The sequence below is a fragment of the Barbus barbus genome (assembly GCF_936440315.1).
Source record: "Barbus barbus genome assembly, chromosome: 48".
NCBI classification, from domain to species: domain Eukaryota; kingdom Metazoa; phylum Chordata; class Actinopteri; order Cypriniformes; family Cyprinidae; genus Barbus; species Barbus barbus.
In genome coordinates this window covers 4,613,808-4,628,943 of record NC_136726.1, presented here as the reverse complement: position 1 = coordinate 4,628,943, position 15,136 = coordinate 4,613,808, and the positions used below count along the sequence as shown (strand labels likewise).

The 15,136-nt window shown below is 35.8% G+C and overlaps 1 protein-coding gene across 2 annotated transcripts in view; it reads left to right on the top strand.

Moving 5' to 3' along the window:
* The window catches only part of LOC306866711 (nuclear factor of activated T-cells 5-like), a 31,964-nt gene extending 22,835 nt beyond the window's left edge, over window positions 1-9,129 (top strand). For both annotated transcript variants that reach the window (XM_079411996.1, XM_079411997.1), the window contains one exon: window positions 4,559-9,129. In XM_079411996.1, the coding sequence (XP_079268122.1) occupies window positions 4,559-4,773 (215 nt within the window). In that variant the 3' untranslated portion in view covers window positions 4,774-9,129. The remainder of the gene's footprint in view (window positions 1-4,558) is intronic.
* Window positions 9,130-15,136: the final 6,007 nt, after the last annotated feature.

The window sequence follows — 15,136 nt, the reverse complement described above, 5'->3', positions numbered from 1 at the left end:
ATAAGGCCATTAGTGGTCTTCCGCTGCCATCTAGTGGTTATAAATGCCAATTTCTCATACAACACTGTGTTTTTAAGCTTTATAACTATTATAGTGTTATTTTTGGCCCAGTCTCTCTTAAATTATAAAAATTTTTTGATAATTATTGATCCAGAGACTCCAGAGAACATCACTGCTGTGGTTTGATCGAGATTGAGCAAAAAAAACAGAGACAAGTTAGCAAAAGTAGGTTTGTAACACATTTGTAAATAATTAATGAACGATTTGATTGACAGCATTAGTCCAAGAGGCAAAGTTGTTCAGAATGAGGGGATCTATCAGATGATATGAAGATGTAGTGTATAAGTGAATGTTATTAATATTTTATTGCAATTTGAGGTCATTTCCCTTAGAAATACTGTTTCAGAAGCCCTTTTTCACTGTTAAAGCACCACCTATGGTCCGATCTCCATGAAACTTTTCATGCTTGTTAACGGTCATGTGTCACATGTTTTCACCAACATTCGTAAAGTTTCAAGTTTTTGTTTACATTTTATAGGCTGTTGGGTTTTTGTGGCCACGTGTCCTTTTTTAAATGAGCCAATTATAGCTAACCAAAGGACAAAATTCAAAATTTTTTCGATAACTATTGATCTAGAGAGTCCAGAGATTATTACTGCAGTTGTTTGTTTGAGATTGACCAAAAAACCAGAGACTAGTTCGCAAAAGTAGGTTTTAGACATATTTCTGAATAATTAATGAACGATTTGATTGACATCTTTGGTCCAAGAGGCAAAGTTGTTCAGAATGAGGAGATCTATCATATGATATGCATTATTTGTGGATATGTAAAACACCACGTGATCACTAGGCCAAAAATCTCGTTAGCGCCAACTTGTGGCCGATTTCTTTCAAAATTCTTACAGACCTTTGGGGCCTTGAGTCAAACATGGCCACCGAGTTTCATTCCGATCGACCTCCGTTAACCTTGTCTAATAAGTGCTCAAATTTTAATGGCCGATGGCGGCCATGTTTTTTTAGATACGCGAATGTCCTCATAGATTTTTCAGCCACGTCGGACAAAGACACAGCATACCAAGTTTCAAGTCGATCGGACTAACGGTTACCCATTTACAGTTTTTTCGATCTTATAGCGCCACCAAGTGGCAGATCAGTGGTATTTCTTGTTGTTTGACCAAAGTTCCTATTGCTATATATATGTACCAAGTTTGGTGAAGATATCTCATTTCGTTCACGAGTTATAGGATTTTTCGTAAAATAGGTCCTCGACTTTTAAACGTTTTTGGGCCCCATTACAAAAGTGAGTGGATGTTTCAAAGATTTTTTTGATAATTATTAATAAGCCCTAGACAGAGAACATTTCGGCAGTAGATTGGTTGCGATTGGGTGAAAAACCTACGACTAGTTCACCAAAGTAGGTTTTGAACCTAATTGCGAATAGTTAAATAACGGTTTGATTGACAGAAATGATCCTAGAGACAAAGTTGTTCAGAATGATGAGATCTATCATGTGATATGAATGACTTATGTATTTGTGAATATCTAAGATGTTTTTTTTACAGTTAATTTCATGTACAGTTGAAATATTGTGTTTTTGATAGCTTTTCTGACTGTTATAGCGCCACCTATGGTCCGATCTTGATGAAACTTTTCTTGCTTGTTCACAGTCATGTGACACATGTTTTCACCAACTTTCGTAAAGTTTCAAGTTTTCGTTTAGGTTTTATAGGCTGTTGGGTATGTGTGGCCACGCCTCCTTTTTGAAATGAGCCAATTATGGCTAACCAAAGGACAAAATTCAACATTTTTTCGATAATTATTGATCTAGAGAGTCCAGAGATTATTACTGCAGTGGTTTGATCGAAATTGAGTGAAAAACCAGAGACTAGTTCGCAAAAGTAGGTTTTAGACATATTTCTGAATACTTAATGAACGATTTGATTGACAGCTTTGGTCCAAGAGGAAATGTTGTTCATTATGAGGAGATCTATCAGATGATATGCATTATGTGTGGATATGTAAAACACCACGTGATTACAGAGCCAAAAATCTCGTTAGCGCCAACTTGTGGCCGATTTCTTTCTAAATTCTTACAGACCTTTAGGGCCATGAGTCGAACATGCCCACCGAGTTTTGTTCCGATCGACCTCCGTTAACCTTGTCTAATTGGTGCTTGAAATGTTTTGGCCAATGGCGGCCATGTTTTTTGAGATACGTGAATGTCCTCATATACACTTGTGCCCCTTTGGACCAAGATGCTGCATACCAATTTTGAAGCCGATCGGACCAACGGTTGCCTAGTTATAACCATTTATATGTTTTTTCTGTCTTATAGCGCCCCTAAGTGGCAGAGCTTCGCAATTTTTTTTATTTGACCAAAGATTGAGCTCGTACATACTTGTACCGAGTTTGGTGAATATAGCTCATTCCGTTCCAGAGCTATACTTCCAACAACATTTGGCTAACGTTAGCATAGACGCTAATTGGAGTACTGTATCGCCCGAAAATCAAAATTGCAACTTTTTTTTGATAATTATTGATATTCAGTGTCCACAGAATATTTCTGCACTGGTTTGGTTCCGATCGGGCGAAAAACCTAGGACTAGTTCGCAAAAGTAGGTCTGGGATATAGGTCAATTTTAGGGCAAGAAGGAAGCGTCGTAGCTCAAAAATTTCGGACTCCACTTTTGTTCGGGCTAACCCAAGGATTGCAACGATGTAAAGTTTTTGAGTCTACGACACACGGTTTACGACTGTGGGCCAAAAATGTCTGAAATTTTAGGTTTTTGCGCTGTAGCGCCCCCGTTTGGCCGATTTGGCCGATTCTTTGTATCTGAGTAGCGAGCAAGACTACTACCTTCTGACCAAGTTTCAGCTCTCTAGCCCTTACGGTTTGGGCTGCACGATTCGTTTTAAGGCAGAATAATAATAATAATAATAATAATAATAATAATAAAAATCCTAACAAATACAATAGGGTTTCTGCACTACGTGCACGAACCCCTAATAAATAACGAAAAACAAAGACGCGTCTGTTTTTAAATGAGACGTTCCGCCTGCCCCATAATTGACTTCTTCGTCGCGAGCATTGAGCGGATTTACCGCTAACTTACTCCCACAGCGCCATCTACGCGGCTTCAGTAAAGATGCAATGGCGGCGTTCGACTAATTTGTCTTCACAGTACTTAATTAATGCCGTTGGACACATTTAGTCTTTCGTGAGCTGAACAGTGAGATGAGTATAAACGGAGGTCGGAGCCATATCTAAATGGGCCCTACCTAGAAGATTTCGACCGTCCAATACATAAAAATTAGTCATCTTAACGTATTTACGTACATTGTGACGTTACATAATTGAACGTTTAAAAAACAAATGAAGCGAGTACACCAAAGCTAAATACATCTGACAATCTAATTAAGTAAGATTACTGACATCATTTAAACTTTATCATTAACGTTAACTTACCACATTGAGATGAAAAAGCACATTTCTCCAACATACTGACTTGCCTATTCGATATTTCCGAGTTTAAACCATTCAAATTACACAAAGTTAAAAAATAACTACAACTTATGCATTAATAGTAGCATAATTATTAACCTCAAATATTAAACTTATGTTTTAACAAATTAATTAAAAGAGCTTACCTTTTGGCGCAAGGCAGAAGAAAATGGCGACGAGACAACTTGTGCTGTGGTCTTCGGGGTAGATTGAGGGGCGGAGCTTAACAGAGTAAAGTTAACAATGCAGAATTCAACTCTGATCATTTTCACCGACACTAGAGGGCATTTTTCACTATTTGTTGTTAAATTAACTCCTTAAGAGTAAACGGAGAGTAACACTGCTTAATTAACACTGACGATTTTACTGTGTACTAAAGAGCCACAGTCCTGCAGAGTTCAGCTCCAACCCTAATCAAACACATCTAATCAACCCTAATCAAACACATCTAATCAACCCTAATCAACAAGCTAATCAATGTCTTCAGGATTAATGAGGCTATAGGCAGGTGAGGTTTTTTGTCAGGGTTGGAGCTGAACTCTGCAGTACTGTGGCCCTCTAGGACTGAACTTGCCTACGCCTGATCTAGTCCCAGTCAAAACCTCTTGGTTCTGGCATTGGAGTAACCTTAATCAAACACACCTGAACAAGCTAATCAATGTCTTTTCTTCAATAGAAAGCTACAGGCAGGTGTGTTTGATTAGGGTGGAGCTAAACTCTGCAGGACAGTGGCCTTCCAGGACCTGAAGTTGTCCAGCCCTGCTCTAGGCTATCTTACATTTATTTCTCATGTAACAATGTGCACATCTTCAGATGTTGCATTAACTTTCTAAATTAGTCAGCGGCGATAGTCTTGTGGGCAGTGCGCTGACATACATAGAGCGCTGTTGCGCTACGGGCATCCTGAGTTGGAATCCCGACTTGAGAACCTTTCCTGATCCCACCCCCTTTTAAATCTTTTAAACCTAAAATCTAAAAAAAAAAAACTTTCTAAATTAACCTGATTGCAGAAGGTGCCATTCTGAGCCTCAAAAAGCCTCTTCTCTCTTTTATTAGAATGTGGACCGCTAATGAATTCTCCTGGTCCGTCGTTGTCAGATCAGCTTGTCACCATGGGCCATCCCGGTTCGGATCAGACCCAGCTTCAAACTAGTGCACAGATTCACCCCTTACTGGACCAGTCCAACAACCTTGATGATAAGATAGACGAACTTCTGGAACGTTTTCAGGAGCAAGAAAAGGCGCTTCCTAGGGATTTCTTGGACCATTAAAGATAAGTAGTCTGAAACCTCAATCCAGTAGACCACCGTCCACACTGCTTGTTGATGTTTCTTTACATCTTGTGTCTTGTGTAGGTATTAACTAAACTTGGGGGTTGTCTCAGTTGGGGGGGGTCTTCAATCGTATCTGTTTTTCTGAAAGCTTGTAATGTGTTGTTTTGGCGAGACTTGTTACATGTGGATCTCGTCACAGCTCCTTTTTTTGGTGGACATGAAAGGGTCCACTTCATTGAGGCCACTGTTTGGCATGTCAACATATCGTATGACCCATTAAGCCATTAAGTATATTGGCACTTTGCTACTTTGTATTGTGTTCTTGACTTCCACTTGAATCTTTTCCATTTATTGCAATCAAATCTGTTTTCCAGTAGAAACCAACCTAGTACAACATAAATTCAAAAACTCTCTGTTGCCGTTGAGATACTAATACATTGTGAATGAATTTGAAATATTTAGCACTTTAGGGAGTTCCTACCGGAGATTCTCCCTTTTAGCTTTGTAACCCGTATGTGTCTACCTGGCTGTCAAAGCGTTTCATGTTTTGATAGTCATAATGCTTTTCTAAAAATGTGTTTGTGTTTCATTACTCTTTAGTGTCTCTTTTCAGAATATAGCCTATTTTATGAGCCATGTTTAATGTTTTAAGTGTTTGAATGTTTGACATGTCCCTCTAATCTCCATTTTCACATAACATTTAAAGTCAAGATGCTCTATGTAAATCACTCCTCCCCTTCTCCTCTGTTTTAGGTTTGTTATATTTAATTTTATTTAAATGATCAAGAGGTCCAACTTGTAGACATGAATTCCTATCAGGGATGTGAAAATGTGCAACATTGCCATTGAGATATGTGAACAGATTGTATTATCATCCACCGGAGCGTCAGAGCAGAAAGACATGGAACACATTTGTACTATATAAGATGCAGCTATGTTCTTGACTTTGAATTATATGTGGTTCATGGTGATTATTCAAATAAGCACAAGCTTGGGAAGAGGATTTGTTGTGGTGGTGCATGCAAGGGATAGTTCACCCAAATATGAAAATCAATATTTACTCATCTCCATGCCGTTCCAAACTGGTATGACCTTCTTTCATCTGTAGTGCTCCAAAAAACATCAATTGAGGGTATTTTGCTTCATGAGGAATGCAGGAATGAGATTTGAGAGCTGTTGTGGAACGTTTTGGTCTGTTGCTCACACACGGCGTCTGAAAACTTGGATTAATGTGCACTTGCTTTTTTTTATGAGTTTGACAGGTTTAGGTCATTGAATGTTTGTGTTGTGAAGTGAAAACATTCTTCAGAATTGTGCCTTTTGTGTTTGACAGACGAAAGGCGGTCATACAGATTCTGAATGGAATGACAGGAGTGTTAGAAAAATAATGATAGGATATTTATTGCTGATGTGAACTGTAACAACTATAGGGTGTTTCTGGGCAGCTTAAAATGGAAGTTAGGTCCATATGTCCTTGAGGGATTAAGGATTGGTTTGTAACCCCCCCCCCCCCCCCCCAGTTACTATAAACCTCATCTACGATCAGATATTAGATCAGTTATTAGAGGAGAATATCAGATAAAAACCCAAGTTTTAAAACAAGCTATGATGATGAGATGGCTTCATAACATCACTGCACGACAATCTCATCGTTCAAGTTTTAAAAATGATCTTTTGGAAAATATGAACGCTCCTACCAGTCAGAAATGATTACTCGTGTGTCCTAACTGGAAGATTTCTCTGCAAGTAATCATCAGAGTGTAGAAGGAGTTGTGTACGCTGGTAAATTAACTTGTACAGGGTTTGATATTGACAGAATGCTGCTACATTTTGTCAAAACTGATACTAATTGGTTGTTTACATCAGCCTTGATTTTTTTATTTTAACATGGTTTGAGCTGTTAATTATTTGTTATAATGACATTTCAAGTGTTTTTTCTAATTTCTTTCGAAAGTCATTGTCACACCCTCACTGAGGAGGACATTGCTCTGATATTTTATTAAATCACATTTATTTGACATTTTACTTGTTCATAGACACATGCAGTCTTTAAGGAGCTTTTTTAAGACTTAACATCAATGTACTCTATTCTAAGAAGCAGCTTTTGCATTGACAACATTCTCATGCAAACATAATGTGAGGTAGTACTATTTAAAATCTTCATAAACGTCTTTGCTTTAAGTCAGTTATTTTTACATCATACTTACCTTTTCTTGCCTTTATATTCTTTCTTTTTTTTAAATGCTTTATGTAAAATGTGCATAATTACTATTGTAAATAGTAGGTCGGCTGTTTTAAGTGTGCTGTTCCTTTGTGAGGTAGCAGTTAAAAGCGTGCTCTCTTTGTAGTAAAACATAATATCTCACCTGCAGGTGAGGCATACATACAGTATTTTTGTAAGACTGAATTTCGAAATGTACTATGTACATTTTAAACATTTTAAAAGTGAATTGTCCCTTCTGCAGTACTGTACTTCATATGTCAATATTCAGAGCGGTGGAATGATGGCTTTTGTCCCCATCACTGTGTTACAAAATGGAGATTGTTATTTGTTTGGTATATAAGTGAAATTCAAATATTGTCGATTTCTAAACAATTAAAAAAAGACTGGTTTTGGGTGTGGGTGAATCTCACACAGACTCATTTATAGCCATATTTCACCCCAAAATACATACATTTAATAAAAGTAACAGATCTCTGTAGCCTGTTAAATCTAGTTCTTGTAAAAAAAATAATTTAAATCATAAAGTACAATTTTACACACATTGGTACTATGTTTCACTGAATTGAACTGAAGCTTGCTAAAAATGATTGGTTTTCATGGCTGTTACATTTTTCTTCTTTTGTTAGATTATAGATATGAAAAGTTGATTTTTTTTGGGAGGGGTGAAATATGACCTGGATATTTCTTTGTGAGATATATAAAGGCTAATGTTCTGGAACCTGGGTTCCATGCAAAGCCATAAAAAACTCAAGCTCTGGAATCAGAGTGCAAGAATGTGTGTGTTTTACCTCATGGTGTAGGACATATAGATTCACACTACAGCTAACCTAAGGACCAATTAAGAAGAAAAAATTATTTTCTCAAATCAAGGCAGCATAATCAATGTCTTTTGATTAAATACTCATTTGTCCATTCTTGTTGTTTGGTACTGATGCTCCAGCTTACATCAAAATCATACTGTATGTATTATGAAAAAACATATATTTCTGCACAAATCCATCAACATTTTTTTCAACATATTGTGCTTTTTGATTGAAAGTACTTTGTGCCTTTGCAAGCCTTTCCTCTTATTTCTAAAGGACCTTTGTATATAATTAAATACTTAGATGTTGGGATTACTAGTTCTTAATCCTGAAGTAAAAGACTACAGTTTTTTTTTTTTTTTTAATTGACATTTTGTCTGGTCAAATTGTCATTAACCAGTCTGTCGGTGTAGTCTTCAAATACATCTGAACATTTATATCATGACACTGCTATGCAGCCTCAACTCACTTATTTTCTTCTTTTTTTTCTTTATTTCAAATGTCGTCATTCTCATCCACTGGTGGTGATTGCCTCTTGAAATTTGTAAGATCAAGGTGTAAGGTTAAAGAAGGCTATTGATCTCAGTGATAACTGATTTTGTTTGGCCAGCAGGTGTTGGAAGAATTTTTGTTAGTAAATGTTAAAAAAAAAAAGGTTTGAAGAGCGCTTAACCAAATCACCAGCAGTTATTTGTGCTTTTATTTGATGTGAAAGGTGTATTTTAAATGCACTCTTTTTACATATTTTTGAATTTTTGTTTGATGTGATTAACGTCCAATGCTTTTGAAGTTGTCACATGACCGTGGTTCTCAACCCCCCTTTAAACTAGTGTCAGTAGATTAAAATAAGTAACGGTGTTTAATTTTATCATTTCAGATTTTTCAAGAACGGTATGTACTAACAAGTTATAAATGGGATAAAGGTATAATTGGTCTTAGCTCGGGACACACAGGACCAAATTTCTACACTGCGATTGGGAGTTCAAGTGCTGCATTTTCACCAGAGTGAAAAATAGGGATGTGAATTGGCACTTTGCATGTGTCTATTTTAATTATTTACATTTATTATAACTTGTTTGAAATAAATGGTCTATGAGCTCATTTGGAAGTTTGCTGTCGCCTCCTGGTGGCCCCTGGTTGAGAACCACTGTTCTAGGGATAACTGTTCACTCATGAGTGTGTAAGAATAACATTCAGTATCGTGAAGAAACGTGAACTAATGACATTTGACGTAAACGTATTTTGCTTTAATCAGTACATTTGTATACTCCTGCAGTTATATTTCTGTAAGATGTGCTGCTATATGAATAAAGATAGATATGAAGTTCTGTCCCCTGTGTCTTGTATATTTTATTTAGTCTCTTTCTCACTCGCTCACACACACACACACACAGTTATTAACAACACGGTTCATTAAACATTGTATTATGTGACTCATGAAAGCTAAATCTATAAATGTATGTGTACAAAATTATTTATGACCACATGACTATATATTGTTAAACAATATTTTTATTACACATTTTTTAGGTGTTTTATTTTGATTGTATACAAAATTATTTATGAACACGACTGTTTTGATTGCGTGTGTGTGTGTATGTGTGTGTATATATATATATATATATATATATTTGTGTGTGTATGAAGGGCCATACAAGCTATAATTCATTCTGGTGCTCTCACACGCTTACATTCTCCTTTCGCATACATATATTTCTATTCTCACACGCTTACATTCTCCTTTCACATACATATATTTCTATTCTCTCACGCTTACATTCTCCTTTCGCATACATATATTTCTATTCTCTCACGCTTACATTCTCCTTTCGCATGCATATATTTCTATTCTCACACGCTTACATTCTCCTTTCACATACATGTATTTCTATTCTCACACGCTTACATTCTCCTTTCACATACATATATTTCTATTCTCACACGCTTACATTCTCCTTTCACATACATATATTTCTATTCTCTCACGCTTACATTCTCCTTTCGCATGCATATATTTCTATTCTCACACGCTTACATTCTCCTTTCGCATACATATATTTCTATTCTCACACGCTTACATTCTCCTTTCACATACATATATTTCTATTCTCTCACGCTTACATTCTCCTTTCGCATACATATATTTCTATTCTCACACGCTTACATTCTCCTTTCACATACATATATTTCTATTCTCTCACGCTTACATTCTCCTTTCGCATACATATATTTCTATTCTCTCACGCTTACATTCTCCTTTCGCATGCATATATTTCTATTCTCACACGCTTACATTCTCCTTTCACATACATGTATTTCTATTCTCCTTTCGCATACATATATTTCTATTCTCACACGCTTACATTCTCCTTTCGCATACATATATTTCTATTCTCCTTTCACATACATATATTTCTATTCTCACACGCTTACATTCTCCTTTCGCATACATATATTTCTATTCTCCTTTCACATACATATATTTCTATTCTCACACGCTTACATTCTCCTTTCGCATACATATATTTCTATTCTCACACGCTTACATTCTCCTTTCGCATACATATATTTCTATTCTCACATACATATATTTCTATTCTCACACGCTTACATTCTCCTTTCGCATACATATATTTCTATTCTCACATACATATATTTCTATTCTCACATACATATATTTCTATTCTCACACGCTTACATTCTCCTTTCGCATACATATATTTCTATTCTCACACGCTTACATTCTCCTTTCGCATACATGTATTTCTATTCTCCTTTCACATACATATATTTCTATTCTCACACGCTTACATTCTCCTTTCGCATACATATTTCTATTCTCCTTTCACATACATATATTTCTATTCTCACACGCTTACATTCTCCTTTCGCATACATATTTCTATTCTCCTTTCACATACATATATTTCTATTCTCACACGCTTACATTCTCCTTTCGCATACATATATTTCTATTCTCCTTTCACACACATACATTTCTATTCTCACACGCTTACATTCTCCTTTCGCATACATATATTTCTATTCTCACACGCTTACATTCTCCTTTCACATACATATTTCTATTCTCCTTTCACATACATATATTTCTATTCTCACACGCTTACATTCTACTTTCACATACATATATTTCTATTCTCCTTTCACATACATATATTTCTATTCTCACACGCTTACATTCTACTTTCGCATACATATATTTCTAATATTTCTATTCTCACACGCTTACATTCTACTTTCGCATGCATATATTTCTATTCTCACACGCTACAAAATTATTTATGAACACGACTGTTTTGATTGCGTGTGTGTGTGTGTATGTGTGTGTATATATATATATATATTTGTGTGTGTATGAAGGGCCATACAAGCTATAATTCATTCTGGTGCTCTCACACGCTTACATTCTCCTTTCGCATACATATATTTCTATTCTCACACGCTTACATTCTCCTTTCACATACATATATTTCTATTCTCTCACGCTTACATTCTCCTTTCGCATACATATATTTCTATTCTCTCACGCTTACATTCTCCTTTCGCATGCATATATTTCTATTCTCACACGCTTACATTCTCCTTTCACATACATGTATTTCTATTCTCCTTTCGCATACATATATTTCTATTCTCACACGCTTACATTCTCCTTTCGCATACATATATTTCTATTCTCCTTTCACATACATATATTTCTATTCTCACACGCTTACATTCTCCTTTCGCATACATATATTTCTATTCTCCTTTCACATACATATATTTCTATTCTCACACGCTTACATTCTCCTTTCGCATACATATATTTCTATTCTCACACGCTTACATTCTCCTTTCGCATACATATATTTCTATTCTCACATACATATATTTCTATTCTCACACGCTTACATTCTCCTTTCGCATACATATATTTCTATTCTCACATACATATATTTCTATTCTCACACGCTTACATTCTCCTTTCACATACATATATTTCTATTCTCACATACATATATTTCTATTCTCACATACATATATTTCTATTCTCACACGCTTACATTCTCCTTTCGCATACATATATTTCTATTCTCACACGCTTACATTCTCCTTTCGCATACATGTATTTCTATTCTCCTTTCACATACATATATTTCTATTCTCACACGCTTACATTCTCCTTTCGCATACATATTTCTATTCTCCTTTCACATACATATATTTCTATTCTCACACGCTTACATTCTCCTTTCGCATACATATTTCTATTCTCCTTTCACATACATATATTTCTATTCTCACACGCTTACATTCTCCTTTCGCATACATATATTTCTATTCTCCTTTCACACACATACATTTCTATTCTCACACGCTTACATTCTCCTTTCGCATACATATATTTCTATTCTCACACGCTTACATTCTCCTTTCACATACATATTTCTATTCTCCTTTCACATACATATATTTCTATTCTCACACGCTTACATTCTACTTTCACATACATATATTTCTATTCTCCTTTCACATACATATATTTCTATTCTCACACGCTTACATTCTACTTTCGCATACATATATTTCTAATATTTCTATTCTCACACGCTTACATTCTACTTTCGCATGCATATATTTCTATTCTCACACGCTACAAAATTATTTATGAACACGACTGTTTTGATTGCGTGTGTGTGTGTGTATGTGTGTGTATATATATATATATATTTGTGTGTGTATGAAGGGCCATACAAGCTATAATTCATTCTGGTGCTCTCACACGCTTACATTCTCCTTTCGCATACATATATTTCTATTCTCACACGCTTACATTCTCCTTTCACATACATATATTTCTATTCTCCTTTCGCATACATATATTTCTATTCTCTCACGCTTACATTCTCCTTTCGCATACATATATTTCTATTCTCACATACATATATTTCTATTCTCACACGCTTACATTCTCCTTTCGCATACATATATTTCTATTCTCACACGCTTGCATTCTCCTTTCGCATACATATATTTCTATTCTCACATACATATATTTCTATTCTCACACGCTTACATTCTCCTTTCGCATACATATATTTCTATTCTCTCACGCTTACATTCTCATGCATGCATCATTCTATTCATGACATACTGACACAAAGTTCAAATGATTTGCAATAGTCGCTTTGTCGCCTCCAGTGCAGATTACTAGACTGTTGCAGCGCAAATTCTCCATATACAGCACGGGAACATTATTCCTGACAGGACACCATTCAGTAACACAAACGTAGTGATCATCATGATATTACAAAGATGCACCAAAGACAGACACGAAGAGGAGAGATTAGTCGCGCAAGCAGATAAAATACTGAACCACTGTTTTAAATACTGAAATACTGTTTGAGATGCTCGACATACTGGAAGAAAACCATAAATATTGAATTAGGATGGGGGTTATCATGAATGTATTTCTGAGGAGAACTGTCTTCAGAAAAGTTTTGATGGGATTTTCTTTTCCTCTTACCTCTGTAAAGTATGAAATGAGTGTTTATAAGAGTGTGCAGCAGTAGAAACGCTATATTGCTATTGCTGTTCTATAAGCGCCACCTGCTGTCAGAAAGAGAATTGGTCTTTTCATCAGAATCAGAAAATGCTTTATTGTCAAGTGTGTTTACACACACACACACACACACACACCGAGACACAAGGAACTTGTCGTGGTGTCAAGAGCTTCAGTACAGACATAGTGCAAACATACATATAATTAAGGTAATAAAACACTAATAATAAAGAGTAATAATAAAATATTTATTCAGCTTGTCTGATGTTTTAGTTTTGTGCAGTTGCTTCATGTTGCAGATATTTTAGTTTGTTTGCTTAAGGTTAATTTGACCAGTAACAGAGCAAAATAAACAATTAAAGGTGCAATAGGTGATTGTCTTCAGAAATGTTTTGTTATGCTGGTTGAAAGTCTCTTCACATCCTGATAGCAATCATTAAGAGAAATAGCAGTGAATACTCTAGTGCTCTAGTCAAGTGGTCTAAATGTATTTATCCGTATTTATATATTATGTGGAAGGTGTTGGACCAAGAAATGTTCGTCCAATCAAAACGCTCGGTCCGAGCGTTTTAATTGGCTTTCCTACCTGCCTGCAGGGACGGATTATGACGCAGAGGTGCCCTGGGCACGGTCTGATTATAGGCCCCCCTCAGTTGAATTTGCGGTCAATTTTCTTAAGTTCAAATAGCAATGGATTTTATCCGCACTAAGTGAAAATAGCATTATTTTTAGTGATATGTTATTTACACTAAGTGAAAATAGCTTTAGATTATATTTATACTGTTAAAATAGCAGGATTTTCTGCTATTTATACTACTTGTCACAAAATAGTGGCAATTGCACTTCAGTATTGTATTACATTATAAAGCAGTATGCAATAATAACATATTGAGTGTAAATTATCATTTTAATTCAGATTATTAAATGGATGCCACCTTATTGATACAATAAAGCCCTCCCTACACCTACCCTAACCCTACCTGATACTTTATTTTCAACTTTTTGGTTATTTCTTTAATTTTTATTAAAAATAAATGCCTTTACGATGTGATATGAGATTTGAAAAGGGAGAAAAAAAAGTTCGGCAAAAGGCAGGATCGAACTCTAGTCAATGGTGTCAAAAGTACTACAGTACGCGCTTTACAATATGTGCCACTGAGACGTTGATTTACAGCAGATTTTTATAATGTTGACAGTCCCAATCACACTTGGTGGCGGAATTAGTGTAAATAGTCTCTGCCAAAAGGTGGGCTATTTGCACTAAGTGTAAATAGACACACCGTTTACATTATCAAAGAACATTATCATTGACTTAGCCAGAATTAAAGCACTCTCAAAAACTCCCATTAATCACTGAAGTTGCTTACATTGTGAAATTAATATCTTGCTTATATCGTATGCACTTCTGCACTTTGTTGTTTCTGAGGAGAGAAATCGGCAGAGAGCAGAATTCATTCAGCCAGCTCGAGCACTGAACAAAACAGCTGTTTCAGCGATGACTCACCTGGACGCCTCTTATTGGCCATTGTACTCATAAACTCAACAGAATCATGTGTGATTGGTTATAATCCATAATGCTGTAGAAAAACACAACTGTCTCTGGCTCCCTGCCAGCCAGCGAAGTTGAACTAAAGCAGATTTTAATTTAGCAGTTGACCATGTGCTGCACTGAATGATCTAATCACACCGGTGTGATCGTTTATTAAATATTAAAAATATTATTCTGCTTTTTTTTGGCACCGAACCCCCAACTGCTCCCCGGGTGCT